This window comes from Artibeus jamaicensis, unplaced genomic scaffold (genome assembly GCF_021234435.1).
Source record: "Artibeus jamaicensis isolate MK-2021 breed Jamaican fruit bat unplaced genomic scaffold, CSHL_Jam_final contig_497, whole genome shotgun sequence".
Classification (NCBI taxonomy): domain Eukaryota; kingdom Metazoa; phylum Chordata; class Mammalia; order Chiroptera; family Phyllostomidae; genus Artibeus; species Artibeus jamaicensis.
This window is the reverse complement of record NW_026521863.1, coordinates 5,756,312-5,775,740: the sequence shown is the minus strand read 5'-3', so window position 1 is coordinate 5,775,740 and position 19,429 is coordinate 5,756,312. Positions and strand designations below refer to the sequence as shown.

The window sequence follows — 19,429 nt, the reverse complement described above, 5'->3', positions numbered from 1 at the left end:
AGGTTTCCCAGATCACCCTGACGCAGCAGGTCAGCGCCCTGTCCCTTTCTTTACTGCCAGGTAACATTCCATGGCCTGGTCAGGCCCCTTTGGTCAGTGAGCTTTGCACTAGATGATCTACGGCCACATGGGTAAGGAAAAAAAAAATCAGGGGAAAACAACAATGAAAGAAAGTCAATTTTTAAAAAACGAACGTTCAATTTCGGTTCACTGTTTTCAACCCATGAAGCAGAAGCAGTCTGTGCTCCCAGGAAGAAGGCACCACTGCCAAGCGAAGTGATGTGAACCCGGTGGGAATGCTGCGTCCCAGCCTCCCACACCCTCTCTCCCTGGAGCCAGAGGTCATGGCAGCCGCCTGCGTACCAGCCACGTCTTCACCAGAAACGGGGTGCGGCCCCGGGAGCAGAGGTGAGAACCTCACTCTTGTTCAGGGTCCTCCCAAGCAAATCATGCCCTCTCCTGAAATTTTAAGAGGGGCTGAGTCTTTTGTTACACATCTAACTGCAACGGCACCAGACACACCACACAGCTGGCGCTCGACTTAGGTGCCCAAAGCCCTGCCTGTTTCACCGATCACTGCCTGCATATTTCGGGCTTTGCTGGGTGACTTAACCCGCTGCACAAGGAAACGTGGCAATCCCAGGCCTGCTCCAGGGAAGTCTGCTGCCCCTTCGCAGTGGCTTGGGAGACAGGGCCCACGCCCCTCGTGTGCCCTTCCCCGGGCCGGCCGCACACGGGCCGCCAAGGCAGCGCCTCTCTAACCTGAGTGTGCAGAACCACTGGGAGAGCCTGTCCAAACAGTTTCCCGAGCCCAAGGCCGAGATTCTGACTCAGGCAGCTGGCACAAGGCCTGCGGTTCTCCTGCTCGCCCCAGCTCACAGGTGAGGCCACACCCAGACTGCCGCTGCTCTCAGGCACCAGGCAGCATCCTGAACCTGCCTAAGGCCCCGACTCCTTCTGGCAGATTAAACGTAGTTACTGCTGCTATTTAGGCTCCATGATGGGAAGGAAGGTGGCTCACTAAAGTGTCGCTCACATTCACGGAGTGCAGACTACATGTGCAGAGGCAGGTTTTCCTTAACGGAACTCTGGGTCCCAAGGACGGGTCCCTCTTTTTGTCCTCTCTCTGGACCCTCCTCTCCTGCCCTTGAGAGAGAAAAGCCAGCCTCCAAACATCACTCCGACTCAGTAAACTGCAGCGTGAGCTGAGACACATGGTGGCTAACACAGAGCCGCCCTCCGTGAGACACCGCCACTCATCAGCAAACGTCGTGGCTGAGTGTGGAAGGGCAGCCCCGGCACTTCGGCCAGGAGGGCAACGTTGGAAAGTCCCAGAGGCAAGTGGGATTTGGTTTTTTAGCTCTTTTCCATATCACCAACCCTTGCCAGGGAGGTACAGTAATGGCTACTGTTTAAAAGATAACTTTGTTTCTATAGATCATACAGAATGACCCTTCATCTCAGTTCACTATGCTGCTCTCGGTAACAGTGTCTACGTAAACAAGACTGTATGAAAGTAGTTGCCACTGAAAGCCAACGACTGTATGTCACTCTTCTGGTTGCTGGTTAACACACATTTAGAAGCATCCGACTTCTACCCAAGAAAGGTGGTCCCCAAAGTGCCCTGTCCGGCGCAACTCTGCTAACGGAGGCGTCAAAGTAAAAGCCAGCATGTCGCTAAGGACGGTATTCATCAACGTATCAAAACACCGCCATCGTTCAGAGAGAAGAGAAACATGGTCCTTACAACACGATTTTTCCCTGGACTGAGTGCGGTCCCATACACGGTGCTACTGCACCAGCACAGACATCAATGCTGCTCCTCAGGCACGAGGTCCCTTTTCCAAACTCGGTCCCACCACTAGCAGGAGTCTCACGTCACTGTGGCCCAGGGCAGGCTGGCCTCAAAGGCAGAAATTGCGCAGATACGTGTTTAAGCTCTAGCTCTTAACACCAGACTCCTCGAGGCTTCTTGACCTTTAGAGAAGGTGGAAGTGGCGGTATAAAAATACCTCACTAATACATGAGTCCTACGGCAGGTCTGTCAACTAATGGAAAATGCCATATTATTGCTATTCCTTTCGTTCAAGCTCTTCTGTATCTTAAGTGTAAAAGACACACAATCACATCATTTGATACTGTCTTCTCTTTCAAGGTTAAACAGAAACAGAGTGACAGTGAGGAGACGGGCCAGTGAGGCTCAGGAAAACTCGGGGATGCCAGAGAGAACTAACTGGTCTTCTGGCTCCACAGACCTTGTAAAAGGCTGTGGAGCGACCCGTGACAAACAGGCAGGCCGGGCGGTGAAGCCCCTCCCGTCCTTCTGCCCGCAGCGCAGCCCTCGGACAAAGGCAGCCGGGCAGGATAGAGACAGGGCACGTGTGCGGATGAGTCTTCATACAATCACCCAACCCCGGGATGATAGTCTCATCTTTTATTGCCTGGCAATGGGAATAATAAAGCCACCAAATGTCAGCGCTGACAAGAGTCCACTTGGGCAACTCCCAAATGGTCAAAGTGCTGGCCCATAGTCTCGGTTATCCCTGTAACTCACCCAGGGATGGTGGCCGGGCGGTCACACTGCTTCTGGGAACAGGAGGTCCCGAAAGTCACCAAGGAGGGCTGTGTGGTGCCCGGACTGCTGCTCTCTGGCCTCCTGGTGCCCAGCACAGAGCGCCCGGCAAACCTGGCCCTCATGAAGGCAGTTATTTCCCCGTAAGGAAAATCCAAGCTAGGACACGGGTGGACAGGTGCTGGTGGGGACTGAATGACTCTCCCAGCAGGTGGTACCTGTCAAGAAACTTCACTAACTTACCACCCACCACCTGGTGCCTCTGGCTCAGGCCAGTCATTTATTACCCTTTCGCACTGGAACATTCCTGGCCACTCCCCTGCCCCCCACCCCTTCTTGATGGAGGTGTAAAAACATAGCCATCAGTTAGGGTTTGCCGAATGTGCTGATTACTAATGAAAAGCAAGGTCCGAACTACAGAGTTCACCTGCAAGGGAGCCAACCTAACTCTCATAAACCAAGTGACTGTCCGGGGGAGTTTCTCGGCTCCGTGTAAGCACGGTGCTCACTTATTTCGTTTTAGGAAGTGTGGGCATGAACTTTAACTCGGAGGAATGGGGGTGGGGGTGCCGGCCCCCCGCTCAGCCCCATGCCTCTCACCCAGAGAGCGTTGTGACACCGTGGCGTGGGCACCCAGCTTGTTTCACAGAGTCCCACCTCACCTGAAGGAGCCCTGAGGGTCACTTACTCAGGAGAAGGAACACTGTAGACCCTCCCTCCCTGTCTGAGCTGCGGTCCCCTCCACCCTTGGGCCATGCACACAACTTAAAAGCTAAATTCTTGATATATAGTAGATAACAACAGGGCAGAGTATTAACACGAAAACTGGGTCTTAGAATTTCCAATTAACTTTTAACTTTTCTCAGGTAGGATATGTTACAATTTAAGGATATAGAGGCCAGCCTTGGCCATGTAGCTCAGCTGGTTAGAGTCATCACAATATGCCAAGGTTGCGGGTTCAATCCTTGGTCGGGGCACAAGCAAGAAGCAACCAATGAATGCATAGATAAGTGGAACAACAAAGAAATGCTTCTCTCTCCCTTCCTTTAAAGTCTCTTTAAAATTCTTTAACATCAATAATAACGATAATAGGCCAAAATAAAATGTGACATTGTTACATTTTATATCACTTTTTGTTTTACAAATACATGTTGTGAGTAGCATAATTAAAACAGTGACACGGTGTAACTATTTTGTACGGTAATTTTAAACCAGACTGCCTGGTAAAAAGTGTAAAGTTACCTAATCTGACTACCTTCCTATAAAATCTGGGGAAACTGAGGCTCAGAAAGGTTTACACTATTTTCTCAACTTCTGGTAACTGGCTCCTAAAAGTATTTGTATTTGTGTAGCTCTTAAACATTACTCCTGCCCTGGCTGGTGTGGCTCAGTGGATTGAGCCTGCAAGCCGAAAGGTTGCTGGTTCGATTCCCAGTCAGGGCACATGCCTGGGTTGTGGGTCAAGTCCCCAGTAACAGATCAGTGTTTCTCTCCCTCTTTTTGCCTCTCTCTAAAAATAAACTTTAAAAATCTTAAAAAAAAAACCACCCCAACATTATTCATTATTCCTGAAGTTGTATCTTTCAATATAGTCAATGGTTTTAAACTTCTGAAAAGTTTGTATCCTCAAATTGCAGGGTGAAAAATTACATAAAATTATGCATAAGGAAATGCCCACATCAACTAATATTCATCCCATGATTTCAAGAACATGTAGTGAAATCCCAAACCTTTCTAAACAGCTCCTGTTGCCTCTGCAAGTAAGCCACTTCCGGCCCCCAGACCCACTTCCTGTCAGCCAAGGCCTCTTACCAACACAGAAAGCGGACAAACCAGTCCTGCTTGTACTCACTATGACCAGAGGAAATCTGGCCCTGGGAGAGCTGGAGGGGACCGGTCTGGGCAGTCGCATTTAAAAGTGGCCAGTCCCCTCCACTATAAAGTGTGCTGGGGACAGCCCGTGCTGATCCTGGGCTCAGATGCCGCTCCTGGGAGCAGGAGACCGAGGGGGTCCAACACTGCTTTCTGGGGTTCTGACCTACGAGAGGGCCGTGACTGTCACCCCAGTGCCAGGTCGGTGCTGCGGAGTGACCCTGGAGGGCACTTCCTTACCTGCCAATCGCAGGGAGGGACAACAGTTCTGCTGGCCATGAGCTGCCCGTGTGCAATGCAAGATCTTTCTTTGTGAGCCTCTCCAAGTGGAAGCTGACCCTGCGCTGGGAATGACCGTGTGCACTTTCAACACAGGAACAAAACCAGAATGTGTGGACGCCACGTTACACAGGAAGGGGCAAAGAAATAGTCAAAAATGTTACGTTCTGCAAAAGCAACTATTACTTTTCAGAAACAAATAATCTACCCCCTCCTTTCCCGACCCCAAGGCAGGCAAAAGCAACTAGCCTTCAAGGTCACTTTCTCTTTGTCTAATGAGCTTGAAGTCTTGACTTCAGTTTTCCTGGCCATGTCATACGTACTTCAGCACCGATTTAGCTCACTGAAGTGAGGTTAGTAACACCCACAGACTCGAGGTCCCGTAAAGGCAGGGTAAGGGACAGGTCCAAGATGGCTACCACGCGCTACAGTGGTTTTGAATTCCAGGCTCATAAAACAGAGGCGATTAAAGACAAAGACTCAACTTCACTCTCCACCTGGAATACACTATTTTCTTTGTAAATTTAGAAGTCTGTCAAGAGTCTTTCTAATCTAGGGTAGGGGGCGTGGGGAGGCTATGAAAAGCTAAATGCCGAAACACACCACTCTGCTAGCCTGTTGTTTTGGGGGAAAACGTATAAAATAAACTACACTTAAATCCTGTGCCATTTCTGCTGGAAATCTTCGCCCCTAGTTAATATGTGCAGAAATAAGGTGCAGTGTTAAAGAACACTTCTCCTGGGAGAAGCTTAGACAAGATGTATTTGAATTTGGCCAAGCAGTCTTTACTTCTGCCATCTATCATAAATGAAGAGTGAGACCCGAGCAGGTTCTTAAAAAATCTAAACTAAATCAGTAAGCTTACAAAGTCTATTGAATAAGCAAACTTCAATAAAACTTCTAAACCACTCTGTATTTCTGAAATTATATTAAGTTGAAAATAAAAAAGACTCTTTAATTTATGCTTTGTCACGTCTGGAATGAGATTCTAACTGCGTGCAGATAGCCGGTGGGACCAGGCCGATCACCCACCCAAGTCCTGGGGCTCCACTGGGTGTGTCTACCCCCCCAGGCCCAGCCCCCCACTACACTGAGCTCTCAAAGTGGCTGCACAAAATTCCACTTAGTGAGGCCCCACAATTATTACGCTCACTTCCAGTTTCCAGCCGTGAGAATGCTGCTATTGAGACAGTGACCTGTTTCCAGTTGGGTCACAGCACTCCCCCCTCCCCCACCCGGAGAATCGTGGGAATACAGAGTAAGAGCGGAGCTAGCTGGGAACAAACAGCTCTGTGTGCTCCCAGTCGACGGCAACTGTGACTGGAGGTCGCCTTTTAATAAAACCTGTGTGTGAAGGGAGCGACGGCCCAGGTGGGACTCCGTCCGTCAGTCCCACACTGCTCAGAACACCAAGGGTCTCCGAGAAACCGTGGCTCTGCCCCAGGGACCTCCCTTCCCACCGTGGCTCTCACTGGACTCCCGCACTCAGTGATTTGGAAATGCAACAGCATCTTTCCCGTCCACCCTCAATATGCTTAAAAAAACAAACTTTTCGTTTTGGAAAATCTGACACATCCACGTGAGTGGAGAAAATGGTTTAATGAGTCCCCGTGTATTTTTCGCTTGGCTCTGACACCATTAACTATCTAGCATTCTTGATCCATCAGCTTTCCACCACTATAAAAAATTTCTGCTGGCGTATTTGAAGGTGCGCATATACATCATTTCACTTGTAAAAACATCAGCATGGGGCCTACTGGATGCTCACACACACACTCCTACCATTATTATTTCCAACATAATTGAACACTGTTCCTTAATAGTCTGAACGTAGTCAGTATTCAATTTCCCCCCATTGCATCACAAACTCTTCACAGGGCATCTGTTCAGACCAGGCAACGCGCTGTGCAGCCTGCCGCCAAACCACATTTCCAAACTGCCCTGTCCGGCCAGTCCCTTCATAACAAACACTGAGTGTCCCCACCCGCGCTCCCCATCTCAGTCCCACTTGGGAGTCTCACCCAAATAGCAATGTGTGATGTAAGCAGATACCGCAACCAGAAGCAGAGACGTCTGCAGTTATTTAACCAAGGCAATGAAACGCTCACTATCAACACTCACACGCACAACATTTCACAGAGATGGCTCTCATCCAATAGTTATGGCCAGGCTTTTACCGAGAGGTTGGTGGTCCGATTTCCTCTTTAAGATCATAAGGAACAAGGCTGGACATCCTTCAGAGGCCTGTTTTACAAGGAACCTATAGATGCGGTCGGTGATGGTGCAGCGGGCAAAATATTATCTGAAAAAGCACCGACCCCCCCGAAACTCAAGGCTCGAAAAACGACGGAAGGTCTGAAGTGGGGAGCACATGGCACTGTGCTGGCCACCAAACCAGGTGAGAACAAGCTCTTGGAGAGCTATCAGCCCGGCTCCACGTCCACTGTCAGAGTGACGGGCCAGGAGAAAAAGCAGACAAAAGCACGTCACACTCTGCCCACTCAGAAGCCGCTCTGCCCGCTAGTTTATACTCCTCACCCAGCAAAGACAGAGAACCAAACTGCCTGCACCTCTTGGCAAAGCAGCGAGCCGTCCCTCCCCCACAGTCTCGGGGGCTTCAAGGTACCTTCGGGGCCCAAACCCCAGGCTTGTTGTGGGTCCTGAATGAGGAATGCATGAGTTGAATGAATGAATGAATTTTTGTGGAGGGACGCGGTGGTGCCCACTGCGGTAACAAAAGGACAGGAAGTGAGGTCACATCTACAGACTGTGGGGCCAAATCAGGAAACAGGGATGCTGTCCTGAGAACCGCAAGTCTACTCATCAGTTTTGGCTTTCGTAATTACAAGTGGGGTCTTCTACAGAATTTACTCTGTCCTCTGTGGGGACAGGGGCCAGGCCGCCCCATCTGCCTCATCAGAATTGCCAGGGAAGGTCCCTGGGCCTAGTGTCCCAGAGGAGGAAGCAGGGACGCTCGCCCAAGAGCGCCCATGTAAGAGGCAGCATGTTCACCCACTGGGTCCTCCTCCTCCCTCCCTTCATCTGCCAATAAAGCAAGAATTTAAAGTTTGTTCTAGGAGCAGAGAACGATGCCTTCTTTCCCAAACCACAGTGCCTCCCGCTGCTGCAGCCATAAAAGACAGAGGCAAAGAAATGAGCATCTAACATTGGTGTTATAGGCAGGAGTTTAAGTTCTAGGAAATAAAACAGGGCAGGGGCACAGGCCGGGCAGTGAGGGAGGCTTGGACAGAGTGGCCTAAACTTGGACAGAGGGCCTGACGTTCGACCGTCTGTCATCAGAAACTCACACACACACACTGGGAGGCCGAGTTAATTTTAAATGGTCACTGACAAAAAAAAAAAGCAACTTACTTATGTATCTATCAGTCACCTTCCAACTCAAATATCAGGTACAAACTACCTTTTTTTTTTTTCTTTTTTAGCACATGCCAAAAACCTGTCATCATACAATGGCTTAGCAAGTGTGACACTAGACACTATGACTTTCTCAATAGAAACAAGGGCCACCAACACCAACCAGCCTTGTTTAAAGTCTGACCTTGGCACCGGCCGTGCCTGCTTGGAGAAGCCCTCCCAAACGTGTCCAGCTCAGAGCCTGGGAGGTGTTTTTTGGTTTTTAAACTGGGAACGGCGTGGTGGTATGTTCCCAAGCACTACCAGCTCAATCATAAAACATATATAAGGTATAACAAATGCTTAGCAGCAATAATTATGTTTGTCCAAAAGCAGCAGTTGGCAAACTTTTCTGTAAAGGGCCAGATAAATATTTTTGGCTTTGCAGGCCATGTTCGGTGTCTGGCGCATATGGCTGTTCTTGTTGTTTTAAACAACTTTGAAAAATGTAAAAACCGTTTCTAGCTGGGAGCCTGTACAAAAACAGGCCACGGCCAGATCTGGCTTTTGCCTATCTCATCCTCAAGTAAAAACAATTATTTGCAATATCTGTTATGATAATGTTTTGACAGACAGTTTTACACTGATCTCTCGGGCAAAAATAGAAAAAAAATAGGATGTGGAAAGTGACTTCAAACTTAACAAAAGATAAGCAAAATCTGACACATTTGGCTACTGCAGTTTGATCTTTTTTTTAAAAACTCAAATATTTTATGTGAACACTTGAGTACCCCAACTACCATTTCTAGTCAAGTACAATCAGTACTGCGGTTTGATCTTTAGGTGGTATTTGTTCCTCTGTTTTATCAATAACAGGTTAAGATCAGAACTTCCACCTTGTGTTTAAGGTTTGTTTCCTCACATAACAGATTAAAAGGTAATTATGTTAATTAGTTTTCATTTCCTTTGAAACAGTATTGCCATTTACCTCTAAAATGTTAAAAAGGCTCAGAGATCAGAATGTGAATCATAATTAAAGAGAAACAGAACTGACCGTTGCCACCACCTCCACGCTCTTCTGCCCTGGTGTCCTGGGAGCTCTGATGTGTCCCTCCACACCCACCTGCACCCCCCAGCTCTGCAGGGCAGAACTTCATCTTCTGTGTGCACCCCTACCACCTAACTTACCCAGTGATGCTCTTCTCTGTTAACCAGCCTGACTCCCCTATTAGACTGAGAATCTGTTAAAGGCAAAACTTATCTTCCTTATTTTTATATGAGGGGATCCCCCCAAAACCCAAATTATCTTCTGGAGGGTGGCTCCCTTGGAGTACAGGCTTCCCCAGCTACGTGAGTGTTGCAGGAACCCATCTGTATCAGTGGACCAGCTGGTGTTGTTGTGAGAGGCTGTGTTAGGCTTCAGTGACATTTTTTTTGAAGACTCTTTCGATGCCTTTGCCCATTTCACGATGGGTGACTTACAAGTGCACCTGCCCACACCACACTGAGTTTTCAGCAGTTTTCGACCAAAAACGACAGGACCCTGCATGCCATCCTCCCTACTCACCCGATCTCACCCCAAGTGACTTTTTGTTTGTTTCTCCCAATGAAAAAAGTCCCCAAAGGGAAATGTTTTGCAGATGTGGAAGAGGTGAAACAAAAAACTGCAGAAGCACTAACAGGCATCAAAATCGATGAGTTCAAAACTGCTTTGAGCAGTGGGGAAAGTCTCGAAAGCTGTACTGCATCAAATGAAGAGCAGTTTAAAGGTGACCGAAGTTTAAGCATGTGAGAATAAACGCACAATTTGCAATAAATACATTGTTTTTTCAGGGGTCCCTCCTCATAGTCCCAGCATACAGCAGTCATGGCACACGACAGGGTTTCAATAATGAGGGAGGGACCCACGGGACCCCAAGGGAGTTGGGACAACTGGAACACACGGCGGACCCCGTCACAGGGCTCCCTTCACCACAAGCCCCAACGCCGCCCCCAGCGGTTCTCCCCGAAAGGCCTGTGGGCCGACCACCTGGCTCATAGCAACCTGGAAACAAGAACCCTTAGTTTTAGCTATAGGTGACACCGAAAAGTCTGGGAAACAAATTTCCAGGGGAAAAAGTGCACAGGAAATATACAACCCTTACAGTACCTGAAGGTAAATTACCTGAATTTCATAGACATAGGCTTTGTCTCAGTTTATTTCATGTAACATTCTTTCTATTTAAAAGCCTTACTCCCATTTTACAGATGACAAAATTGATTCAAAAAAGCACAATGGGTTGCTGAAGTACAGGTAAGTAGTTGATTATGAAACTGCTCTTTATATGGCTATTTACGTTTGTATTTGGAAAAATATGTACATTACATAGTAAGCATTTCACTTTAATAAACGTCTCTTAATCACCTTATAGCACAATGCTGATTTTTTTCTTAAAAAAAACTATTTACAGAAGTACAGAATAAGCTCTCTATTCTTTATGTCCACAGGCATGAATGGTAAAGTATGTTAGAAAGAAAAGAATTCCCCCTTCTGGTCTCTTCAATAAATATTCCACATTTAACTAGTGGTGGCAAACACATCTAATGCTTAACTTAAAAACTACTTACGGTATTTGGGGAACGCATAAGGGATCATTAAAAAACACATTCACTGATCTTGAAAGCAGGCTTTGAAGTCTATTGTTTCAGACTAGAAGTAAAATGACTGAACACTCACAAAGTGGGTGGGCATACCGAACCGTCCTACGACTCTCTGAATTGTCAAAGATACACAAAAGTTTAAGCACAAAAAGATTAAGAAAAATTGTAATTCACTAAAAAGAGTGATGCTGTTTTACCTTCCCAAACTATAGGTATTAATACAATTGTTCAAATTCTTGTTAGAAGCCACGATCTCATGACTTAGGACCGGGACTAACCAGAGAGGTCAGTGTGGAAGCGCCAGGGTGCAAGGAAGAGAGGGAAGCGCAGGGGGCGCTCTCCTCCCTGCTCTTTGACAGAAAGCCCCCACCCCCTTTTCTCTTTAAAAGCAAAGAGAGCCAAAGTGTGGGAGCCCCTCCCAGGTCACTGCCAGACAAGCTCTGCACCCCAGCTCCCTACACAGAGCAGCTCAAATCAGAGAGATGCTATCGTCCACCTCGGCTGGCCCCGACGTTCTGGAGTTCGACGCCATCCCGCTATCTCCTCTTGCCCGGCCAGGCCAGGCTCCAAGACCAATGATGGCGCCCACGGCCTTGACGCTGGAACTTGAGGAAAGGGACTGTGCAACCACACCCACACCAGCCTGAGTGGACCCTCTGGACACCAGGCTTTGCTGCCCCCTCAACACACCATGGGCTCCGGTCCCTGCTCACACACAGAACCCTCAGCACCAGCTCTGTCGGGGGCTTTGCTGCACTGAACCTGCCCTTTTTCTGGTGAAATCAGCAGTCCCCCAACTCTGGGGCCCATCAAAACCACCTGGGAAGCTTCTTTAACATGCAGGTGCCCAGTCCCGCGGGCTGCAGGGGTGGACATTCGGCAGCGCTGTGTGGGACCCAGGAACCTCTGTGTCTCCACACGATCATGGCCACCCAAGGTTAAGAGCACCGCACTGGCTCAACCCTAACTTTCGAATGTGTGTGTGTGTGTGTGTGTGTGTGTGTGTGTGTGTCCACACACTCAGGAGAAACCTAAGAAGCTGCTGATTACTTTTCGTTACGTGGATTAAACTTATGCTGCAGTTTCAAAAGTCTGGTGTTTGTGTACCTTTTGGGAGGCAGTGGTTACAATAATGAAAAAAGGCCAAGGGCTTCTGTCATCAGCGGCAGTTACAAATGTACAAACCAAACCCTCCGCCTTCCCTCCCACGCCTGGTCCTTCTCCAGGTGCCTTATCTCAGTGAATGGCACCACCAGCCGTTCAGTTATGCAAGCCAGACACCGGGAGTCAGGCCGACACCGCCCGTCCGCCCACCCGCCCATCACCGCGCCCAGCAAGTTCACCTCCCACACGCATCCACATCTCTCCGCCTGCCCCACCACCACCACCCAGGGCCGCCCCCGTGGTCCACCATCCCCACCCCTGGCGCCCTGCCTCCTGCAGACTCCCACACTGCGGCTGCGGTGACCTTGCCAAAGGGAGATCCGGTCACGTCCCCTCCTTCCGCTGCCTCCCCTGGAGGTGAGCCCCAGATACGGCCGGCTACAGCCCACGAGGAAGGTTCTGCCTGACTGGCCTCCATTGTCCTCTCTCTCCATGCTGGCCTTCATTGGGAACCCTGAACTCGGCCTACTCCCTCGCCCACGGGGCCCCTGCAGAGGCCGCCCCCAGCCTGGCCCAGTCCCCGCCTCTGCCGCCTCCTCCTCCACTAGCAAAGGCGCCTTCATTCTCCACATTGCTCAGCACAGCCATCTCCTCCTTGGGGCCTCCCTCACCTCCCTGGCCAGCACTGCCCCCAACTGTGGCCAGCGCACATCATTACAGACCCAAGTCACCAGTGATTACCATTGCCCCCCCCCTGCAGTGTAAGTCCACCGTGAAGAGGTGGGGGGAGCTGTTTCAGTGCCTGCCCATCTCGGCAGCCTCAACACCTAGCACAGTGATGGATGGGGGTCAGCACTCCCTGAACTAATGAGGGAATGGACAGACAGACTCATTGTGCCCTACAGTGTGACGAGGACAAATGACTAACCCCAGCCAGCACTTCCCACCGCCACATGGGAAAGTCTTAGCTACCTACCTGGCGCTCAGCCCATGTTGGAGGAGGAGGGCGGACAGAACACAGATGCAATGTGTTCCCCTCCACGGGTGGGAGGGCGGAGGCCAGACCGGCGGCACACTCAGCAAGCTCCGACCCTGTTACCTTGTCGAGGAAAAGGCTGTGTATTCCCAGAGAGCCAAGGCGAGCTCAGAAATTATTTGAAAGTTTTGGCATGGGCCAGAATTTTGAATGCACTTCCCGAGTGTCTCTCTGAAGGGAAAATGTACTTTTTTATTAGAAACTTCCACACCAACACTTTAGGAATGAGAGGTTGGGGCCCCGTCCCGCTGGGGCCGCTTCGAGGCAGTTCAGCCCTCAGCTCCTCAGAGGAGCTTTCAGAGCTGGGGGCTTGCCGTGTCCCCCTTTCCAGGCCCACGCTGGATGGCAGAGGTTTCCCTTTCTAATGCCCGCACCGCCTTTCCATTACAATGAAGACAGCAAGTGGGGGGACGGGAGGAGGGGGAAGGAGCGCCGCGGATCACCCTCGGCTGAATGTGAGCACAAAGGCTGCTTCCTGTGAGCCGGGAACCTGGACACCAACCCCCAGCGGCTCCCCAGGGGCAGGGAGCTGCGAGGAGCAGCGGGTGTGGGGGCTGCTGGCCCTCCAGCTGGCCTCCCTGGCCTCTACCAGTCATGCAGGAGTCCTGCCTCCAGGCAGCTGGGGAAAGGCAAGGCAAGGCCAGCCACTGGGCCCAGCAGTCCCTTCCCAGGGGCCCAGGCAAGACTCAGCTGAAGAGTTACTCTCAGCCAGGCCCACCCTCTCCCCCACCAGGTGGGCTTCCTCTTCACCGTGCCACAGCCCGTGTTTCAGCAAGAGCCCAGGTGGGGGACTCATGACTGCAAACCACACCCCGCCGGGGCAGACGTGGCCTGGCCACCTGTGCGGGCTCCCCGTGCCTTGCTGGACGAGCGAGCACTCCGCCTTTCCAACAAGCGGCGATTGGAAAAGCAGTGTTTGGAGAAAGCAAATACATATCGTTTCATTTATACTGTTTTATGAGTAAGCCATCCACTGACTCAGTTTAGACAAATCAATCAAAAACACTTATTACACATTCCAGGGCCAGGTGGAGGCTCCAAACCCCAGGGACTCGGATGCACCTGTCTTTGCGGGGCAGGGTGCTCGGCTCAGCCCTGTGGTCAGTCCCAGGCCACCGGAAGCCGCCGGACAAAATGCTCAGCTTGGGCTTGAACAGTAAGAATCAGTGACCCCTCTGTGAGGGACATATCCAGCGTGTGCAAGTTCCCAGGCTCTTCTCGGCCACCTGCAGGGAAGAGCCACCCTGCGGGGTGGCCCTAATTCAGTTCAGATGAAGAAAGGCTTCCTTTTGTGTGTGTGTACGCGCGCACATGTCTGTCTGTCTGTGTGTGTGTCTCTCTCTCTTGCTCCCACACCACCAAAAAGTAGGCAGGTGGGACTGTCCCAAGTGGTTCACCTAAAAGGCGACCTTCCAACACTGCTTTGATTTTAGAGAGACAGAGGGTGAGAAACATCAATTTGCTGTCCTGCTCATTTACACTTTCCTTGGTTGATTCTTGCACGTGCCCTGACTGGGGGTTGAACCCACAACCTTAGTGTATTGGGGTGACTCTAGTCAACTGAGCTCCCCAGCCTGGGCTCCCCAACACTGTTTTGAAATTACAGCTGTAGACATTATATAAAATCAGTCTTTCAAAATGGGGTTCTGGTTATCAGGACCCTAACACATGGGGTGATGGCGACTCCCACTTCTTACCAACTGAACAACCATCCTCGCTTTGCCAGAAAAACATTTTCTAAGTGTCTGATCCATCACCGAAGACCTTGAAAGCAAAATGAAGTTAAAATGTACCCACCAGGAGAAAAAGCCTTGAAAAGGAAGGACATTCCGACACATGCGACAAGCTGGGTGGACCTTGAGGACATCGTGCTGAGTGAAATGAGCCAGACACAAAAGGGCGAATACTGTGACTCTCCTTACTGAGGTCCCTGGGCAGGCAAACTCACTGAGACAGGAAGGAGAGGGTGGTTGCCGGGGCCCAGGGGAGAGGGGGGAGGGGAAAGGGGAGGCAGTGTTTAATAGGTACAGAGTTTCCGTTTGGTAAGACGATAGGTACATTTAACTACAATAAAAACAGAAAAATAAAATAAATTCAGGTTCAGTGTGAGAAATGAGAAAGAGAAGTAGGATGGGAACTGGCGTGCTGACTTTTTTCTGAGGGAGATCGTAAATGCTGAACCGCACACCTTTTCTCTTATGGAAACGCAGAAAACCACGCTTCCGGCAGGCCTGCTCCGAGGCCAGCTCTGCCTGGATGCAGGGCCCTGGGCCCTGAGTGAGGGCCTGTGTTCCGGTCAGTTTCATCGGAAAGAGCCTGGATGTCACGTGCCCCTTGCAAGTTTGAAATGAAGAATTTTGCGTAGGGCGCTGGCTGGAGTGACTCAGTGGACTGAGCTACAGCCCACAAACTGAAAGGTCACCAGTTCAATTCCTAGCCAATTCCAACCCAGACATGTCTGTCTGGGTTGTGGGCCAGGTCCGCAGTTTGGGGGCACGTGGGAGGCAACACATGGATGTATCTCTCGCACACTGTGGTCCCTCTCCCTCTTTTTCTCCCTTCCTTCCCCTATCACTAAAAGTAAATAAATAAAAAAAGAATGTCGTGCAGGAAAAGAACTTTTTGTAGCATGAATGAATCATCTTTATGATGTAATTTAGGCAAAAACTATATTAGCTTCTGCCTCTATTGGCATATTAATACAGTAACTTACTTAACCTAACAGTAAAATAAAATATTAATTAAAAGCTCCTTTTAGAAAATCTAACATTTAACAGTAGAAAAAGTTCACGAGCACTAACTACAGAACTTGTTTGTAACGCTAGAAATAAATTCCATATGAATCTTTTATTGCAATTTTTAATGAATCCAGATATTTTCTCCACCATGGCTCAAAACTCAATTAAAAAACTGTAAATCCTCTCCCCAGTATCTAGCCACCAGTTTCCCTGTGTTAAAGACACAACTTTCTAAGAAATGCCCCGCACAAAGGACCTGCCTTCTTCCCATAACTAGAAAGAAAGCCGAAACACCTTTCCGCCTGGCCGGCAACCTCACCGAGACGCGACACGCTCAGATTCAGGGACAGGTGCGGCTAGGCAGCACTTTAATTAGCTGATGTTTATGGGATGCAGCAGGCGCGCGCCGCCGAGAGAGGCCGGGGAAGAGGCACCTTATCGAACTCCAGGGCTGCCCTCCCTCATCTGCACTTCAGGTCCAAGACGAGCCCTCTCAAGGAGAGATAGGAATCCTGCTGCACTAGCAAATTCCCGGAGTGACCGAGCACCGCCTCGCAGGCCGGGGGAACGGCCCGAGTGCCGGCCACAACACTGCTTCCTTCGCCAGACGCCCTGAGAAGTGCCACAGGCAGATTCCGGGCGCATTTGTCCAGGGCACTTGCAGGGACTGGAGTCTGTGTGCGTCACCGGAAGCCACCTGGCTCTCCCTGCGATTTGGACAACCTTCTTTTCAAGAACCAAGTTGCATTAGAATCCGCTTTTTAAACAGACAGAAGCGGTGTAGTAGGGGATTCTGGTTTTTATAAAAGTCCCTAACTATCGGGGCGGGGGGTGGGGGGGGGACTCGCAAAAGAAAAAGCACCCCCATTGCGTTTTCTTCGAGTTCACGAAACGACCAACAAGGAACAAAACGATCTGCTCCCGCCGTCTTGGCGGCTCAAAAAGAACCCTGTTTACAAAGAGCTGTCCCAACACCTCCCCCAGGTGTTAACTCCGCTCGGAAATGGAGCCTGAAGGTGCGACCCAGCTCAGAGGCTGGGTTACTTACTGGTTTCGGCATTTTCGGTTCCTGGTGGGTTTTCCTCAATTCTCAGGAAACACTAGTCGCCAGCGGCAGCTGAGACGGCTCTGCTCTCGGGACCTGAAGGCAGGCGCACGCGTTAGAGCGCCCAGGCGGCCCCCGTCCTCCCGCCCCGCGCGCTGCCGCTTAAGAACCCGCGGGCCGGGCGGCGCGCTCGGGATGAGTCACCGCCCAATCTGCCGTGACGACGGGCCCGGGCGGGCGCGCGCCGAGGGGCGCCGGGACGCGGGCGGCGGGCCTCGGCGGGGACCGCGCGCAGGCCGGGCCGCGAGGACCCGGGACCCGGAGTGTCGGAGGCCCGGGCGCCGAGCGCGGGCGGGGCGGCGCGGGGACGCAGGGGCGGCCGGGCCAGGGTCCACCGGGCACTTTTCGGGGCTTCCCGGAAGCCAGCGGGGAGCCCGGTAGAAACAAGTTTCACTTTGTGAAGCAACCGTTTGCCCCACGGCTGAAACCACAACCGTCAAGCCTTTGAGAAACACTTTTTAAAAACTGTCCCCGCCTGGCTCGGCGAGGCGGGAGGGACGCGGACAGGGGCGCGTCCACGCAGCCCGGGCTCCGCCGGCACTTCGGGAGGGGGGCCCGAGGGGGCAGAGGAAAGAAGACGGCGGCGCGCGGAGCAGCCGGCGCGACCGCACTGGCAGGTTCAGCCTCACCTGCCGCTCACTGGGGCCAACCAAGGAACCGTGCGCTGGGGGCCAGGCGGCGACCCTACGGGCCGCACACCCCGGGACCCCGGGACCCCAAGGCCTGCTCCCCTCAGGGACCACTAGTCCGGGGCTCAGGCGCCGTCCACCCCTCCGCCAGGCCGGCCCAGCCACACCTGTCGTCGAGCCCCAGCCACTGTCCCCTCCGCGGAGCGCGCGTCGCTAATCCCCCGGCCCGGACCGACCCCTCCGCCCGCCAACTAGGGCCGCTCGCTCGGCTCACCCACGGAGCGTGCAAAGGTCTGCTGAGCTCCTCGGCTCTCGGTGCGTCGGCGCTGTGTGCCCGCGGCCGGTGCAGCCTTGTGTCCCCGGAGGGGCGGGGTCCTGGGGCCGCGCCCCTAACCGCCCCGCCCGCCCGACCTGCGAGGTGCGCCCGCGCGCAAGATGGCTGCGGCCACTGCCCACGCCCCCGGCGCCCTCCGCCTCCCACCCGCCCCGCCTTGCCCCGCCCAGCGCCCCGGGGGCCGCGGAGACCGGAGTGAGGCGCGTTCCTTGTCCCACCCGCCCCGCAGCCTCTTTTCTACGTAAAGACCTTTCCTTCTTCGCTGCCCGTCCCTTTGCCCTTGGAGAACTTTGCCGAATTTGATTGCAGGTGTAAAGTGTGAGACTGCCTGCCCCATCTGGACTGAGGGAAATCAAGAAAATGTAAATAAACCTGGAGGACCGGTGGCCACAGTGGAAGTGCTGGGCCGTTCTGGGGTGCGGCTGCCCCCGTGGTCAGGTCATTTTGTCCTTGCGCCGGGACCGAGGCGGGGTTCTGAGAACCCGGAGCCTGGGCTGGACTTTATCTGGCAGTTGTGTCCCAGTGCACGTGGCCGGCCAGCCGGGTCCGAAGTGGCCCAGAAGGGCAGGAGCGTGAGGACGTTGTATCGCTGAACACTCTCGTTTAAGGACACACAGTGTAACAAAAATCTCCAGATTTTTGGAGCTGTAACAAAAATCTCCAGAGGGAGAAATGCAAGGACTTATTTTCAGTACTTTTGCAAGTAGCTCTCAGGGATTTTAAAAAACACATGCACTTCGGTGGCCAATAGGGTTTGCTGCACCATGATTTCAGAGAGCTGGTCTGGAGTTCTGCTTCCCAAACCGGGAGCGCCACACATCCCCTGGGAATTTGCAGAAAAAGCCATTTCCAGGAATTCCCCCAAACCTAGGAATCAGAAACTCTGGGCTGAGGGGCCCAGCAGCCTTTGTCTTCCCTCAAGGTGGTTGTGATGCAGACTGAGGGTTGAGACCAGAGCACCTGCGGGACTCCTTTCCTGGGCTCACCACTGACTGCCTGTGGTGTAATTATGGCACCTATGTCATGGGGTGGCTATGAGGATCAAAGGAGGTGATAACATGTAAGATGCCTAGAAAAGTGCCTAGCACATAGAAGCGCTCAAGTCTACCCCTATACAGAGTGACCACTGACTTGGGGCAAAGCACCACCACACTCCCCCGATGTGCGGACCGGGGACACTCGTAGCACACCCTCCTACGGAGGTTTGTGGGGATTCAGTGGAATCAGGTGTGCAAAAGGCTTAGCACACTGTGGGGCTCCTGGTGATGCCTGACCTGCCACAGGAGCTGGCTGCTTCCGCTCCCCCCCCCCACCGTTAGTGGGCACCTGTGACCTTCCCACTGCAGGCCCAGGGCATTGCAGCGTTCCGGTGAAGAAGGTGGCCTTTCCTGATATTTTGTCCACTATGCAGACAAGACTGTTCCCTCGGAAAGGCTGGCTTTCTTTTTCATTCAAATGAAGATGAAAAGGTAACTGTGGTGGGAAGAAAACTTGGAGCAACACCTAAGTGACCTATAGTAATAAAGGTTCGGATCAGACATCTTCCTGCAGGAGATGACCATCACCTCTCGTCACTGCCCAGAGCCTTGCTGGCCACTTTTGGTCTAACTCTGCTGAGAGTCTATGCTCCCAGTCTTTCATGTCAGCGTATTGTCTTCTAAACTAGAGATTTGGAATAGCAGTGGCCCACAACCTTTGTTTCTGAACTTGACCCTTTAGGGAAATGCTGAAAACGAAGGAGATGGCAGGTTTCGGAAGCAGAGAGC

At 51.8% G+C, this 19,429-nt stretch overlaps 1 protein-coding gene across 2 annotated transcripts in view; it reads right to left on the bottom strand.

Annotated features, from left to right (window-relative positions):
* EZR (ezrin) overlaps positions 1-17,711 on the bottom strand; it is a 46,255-nt gene extending 28,544 nt beyond the window's left edge. Inside the window, exons 1-2 of one of the 2 annotated variants that reach the window (XM_037126222.2) lie at positions 17,604-17,711; positions 16,644-16,736 (exon numbers count right to left, since the gene is read on the bottom strand). In XM_037126222.2, coding sequence (XP_036982117.1) covers positions 16,644-16,655 — 12 coding nt within the window. In that variant the 5' untranslated portion in view covers positions 16,656-16,736; positions 17,604-17,711. Of the gene's footprint in view, positions 1-16,643; positions 16,737-17,494; positions 17,518-17,603 lie in introns of those variants that run through there. The other variant, XM_053668694.1, reaches the window with a different exon arrangement.
* Positions 17,712-19,429: the final 1,718 nt, after the last annotated feature.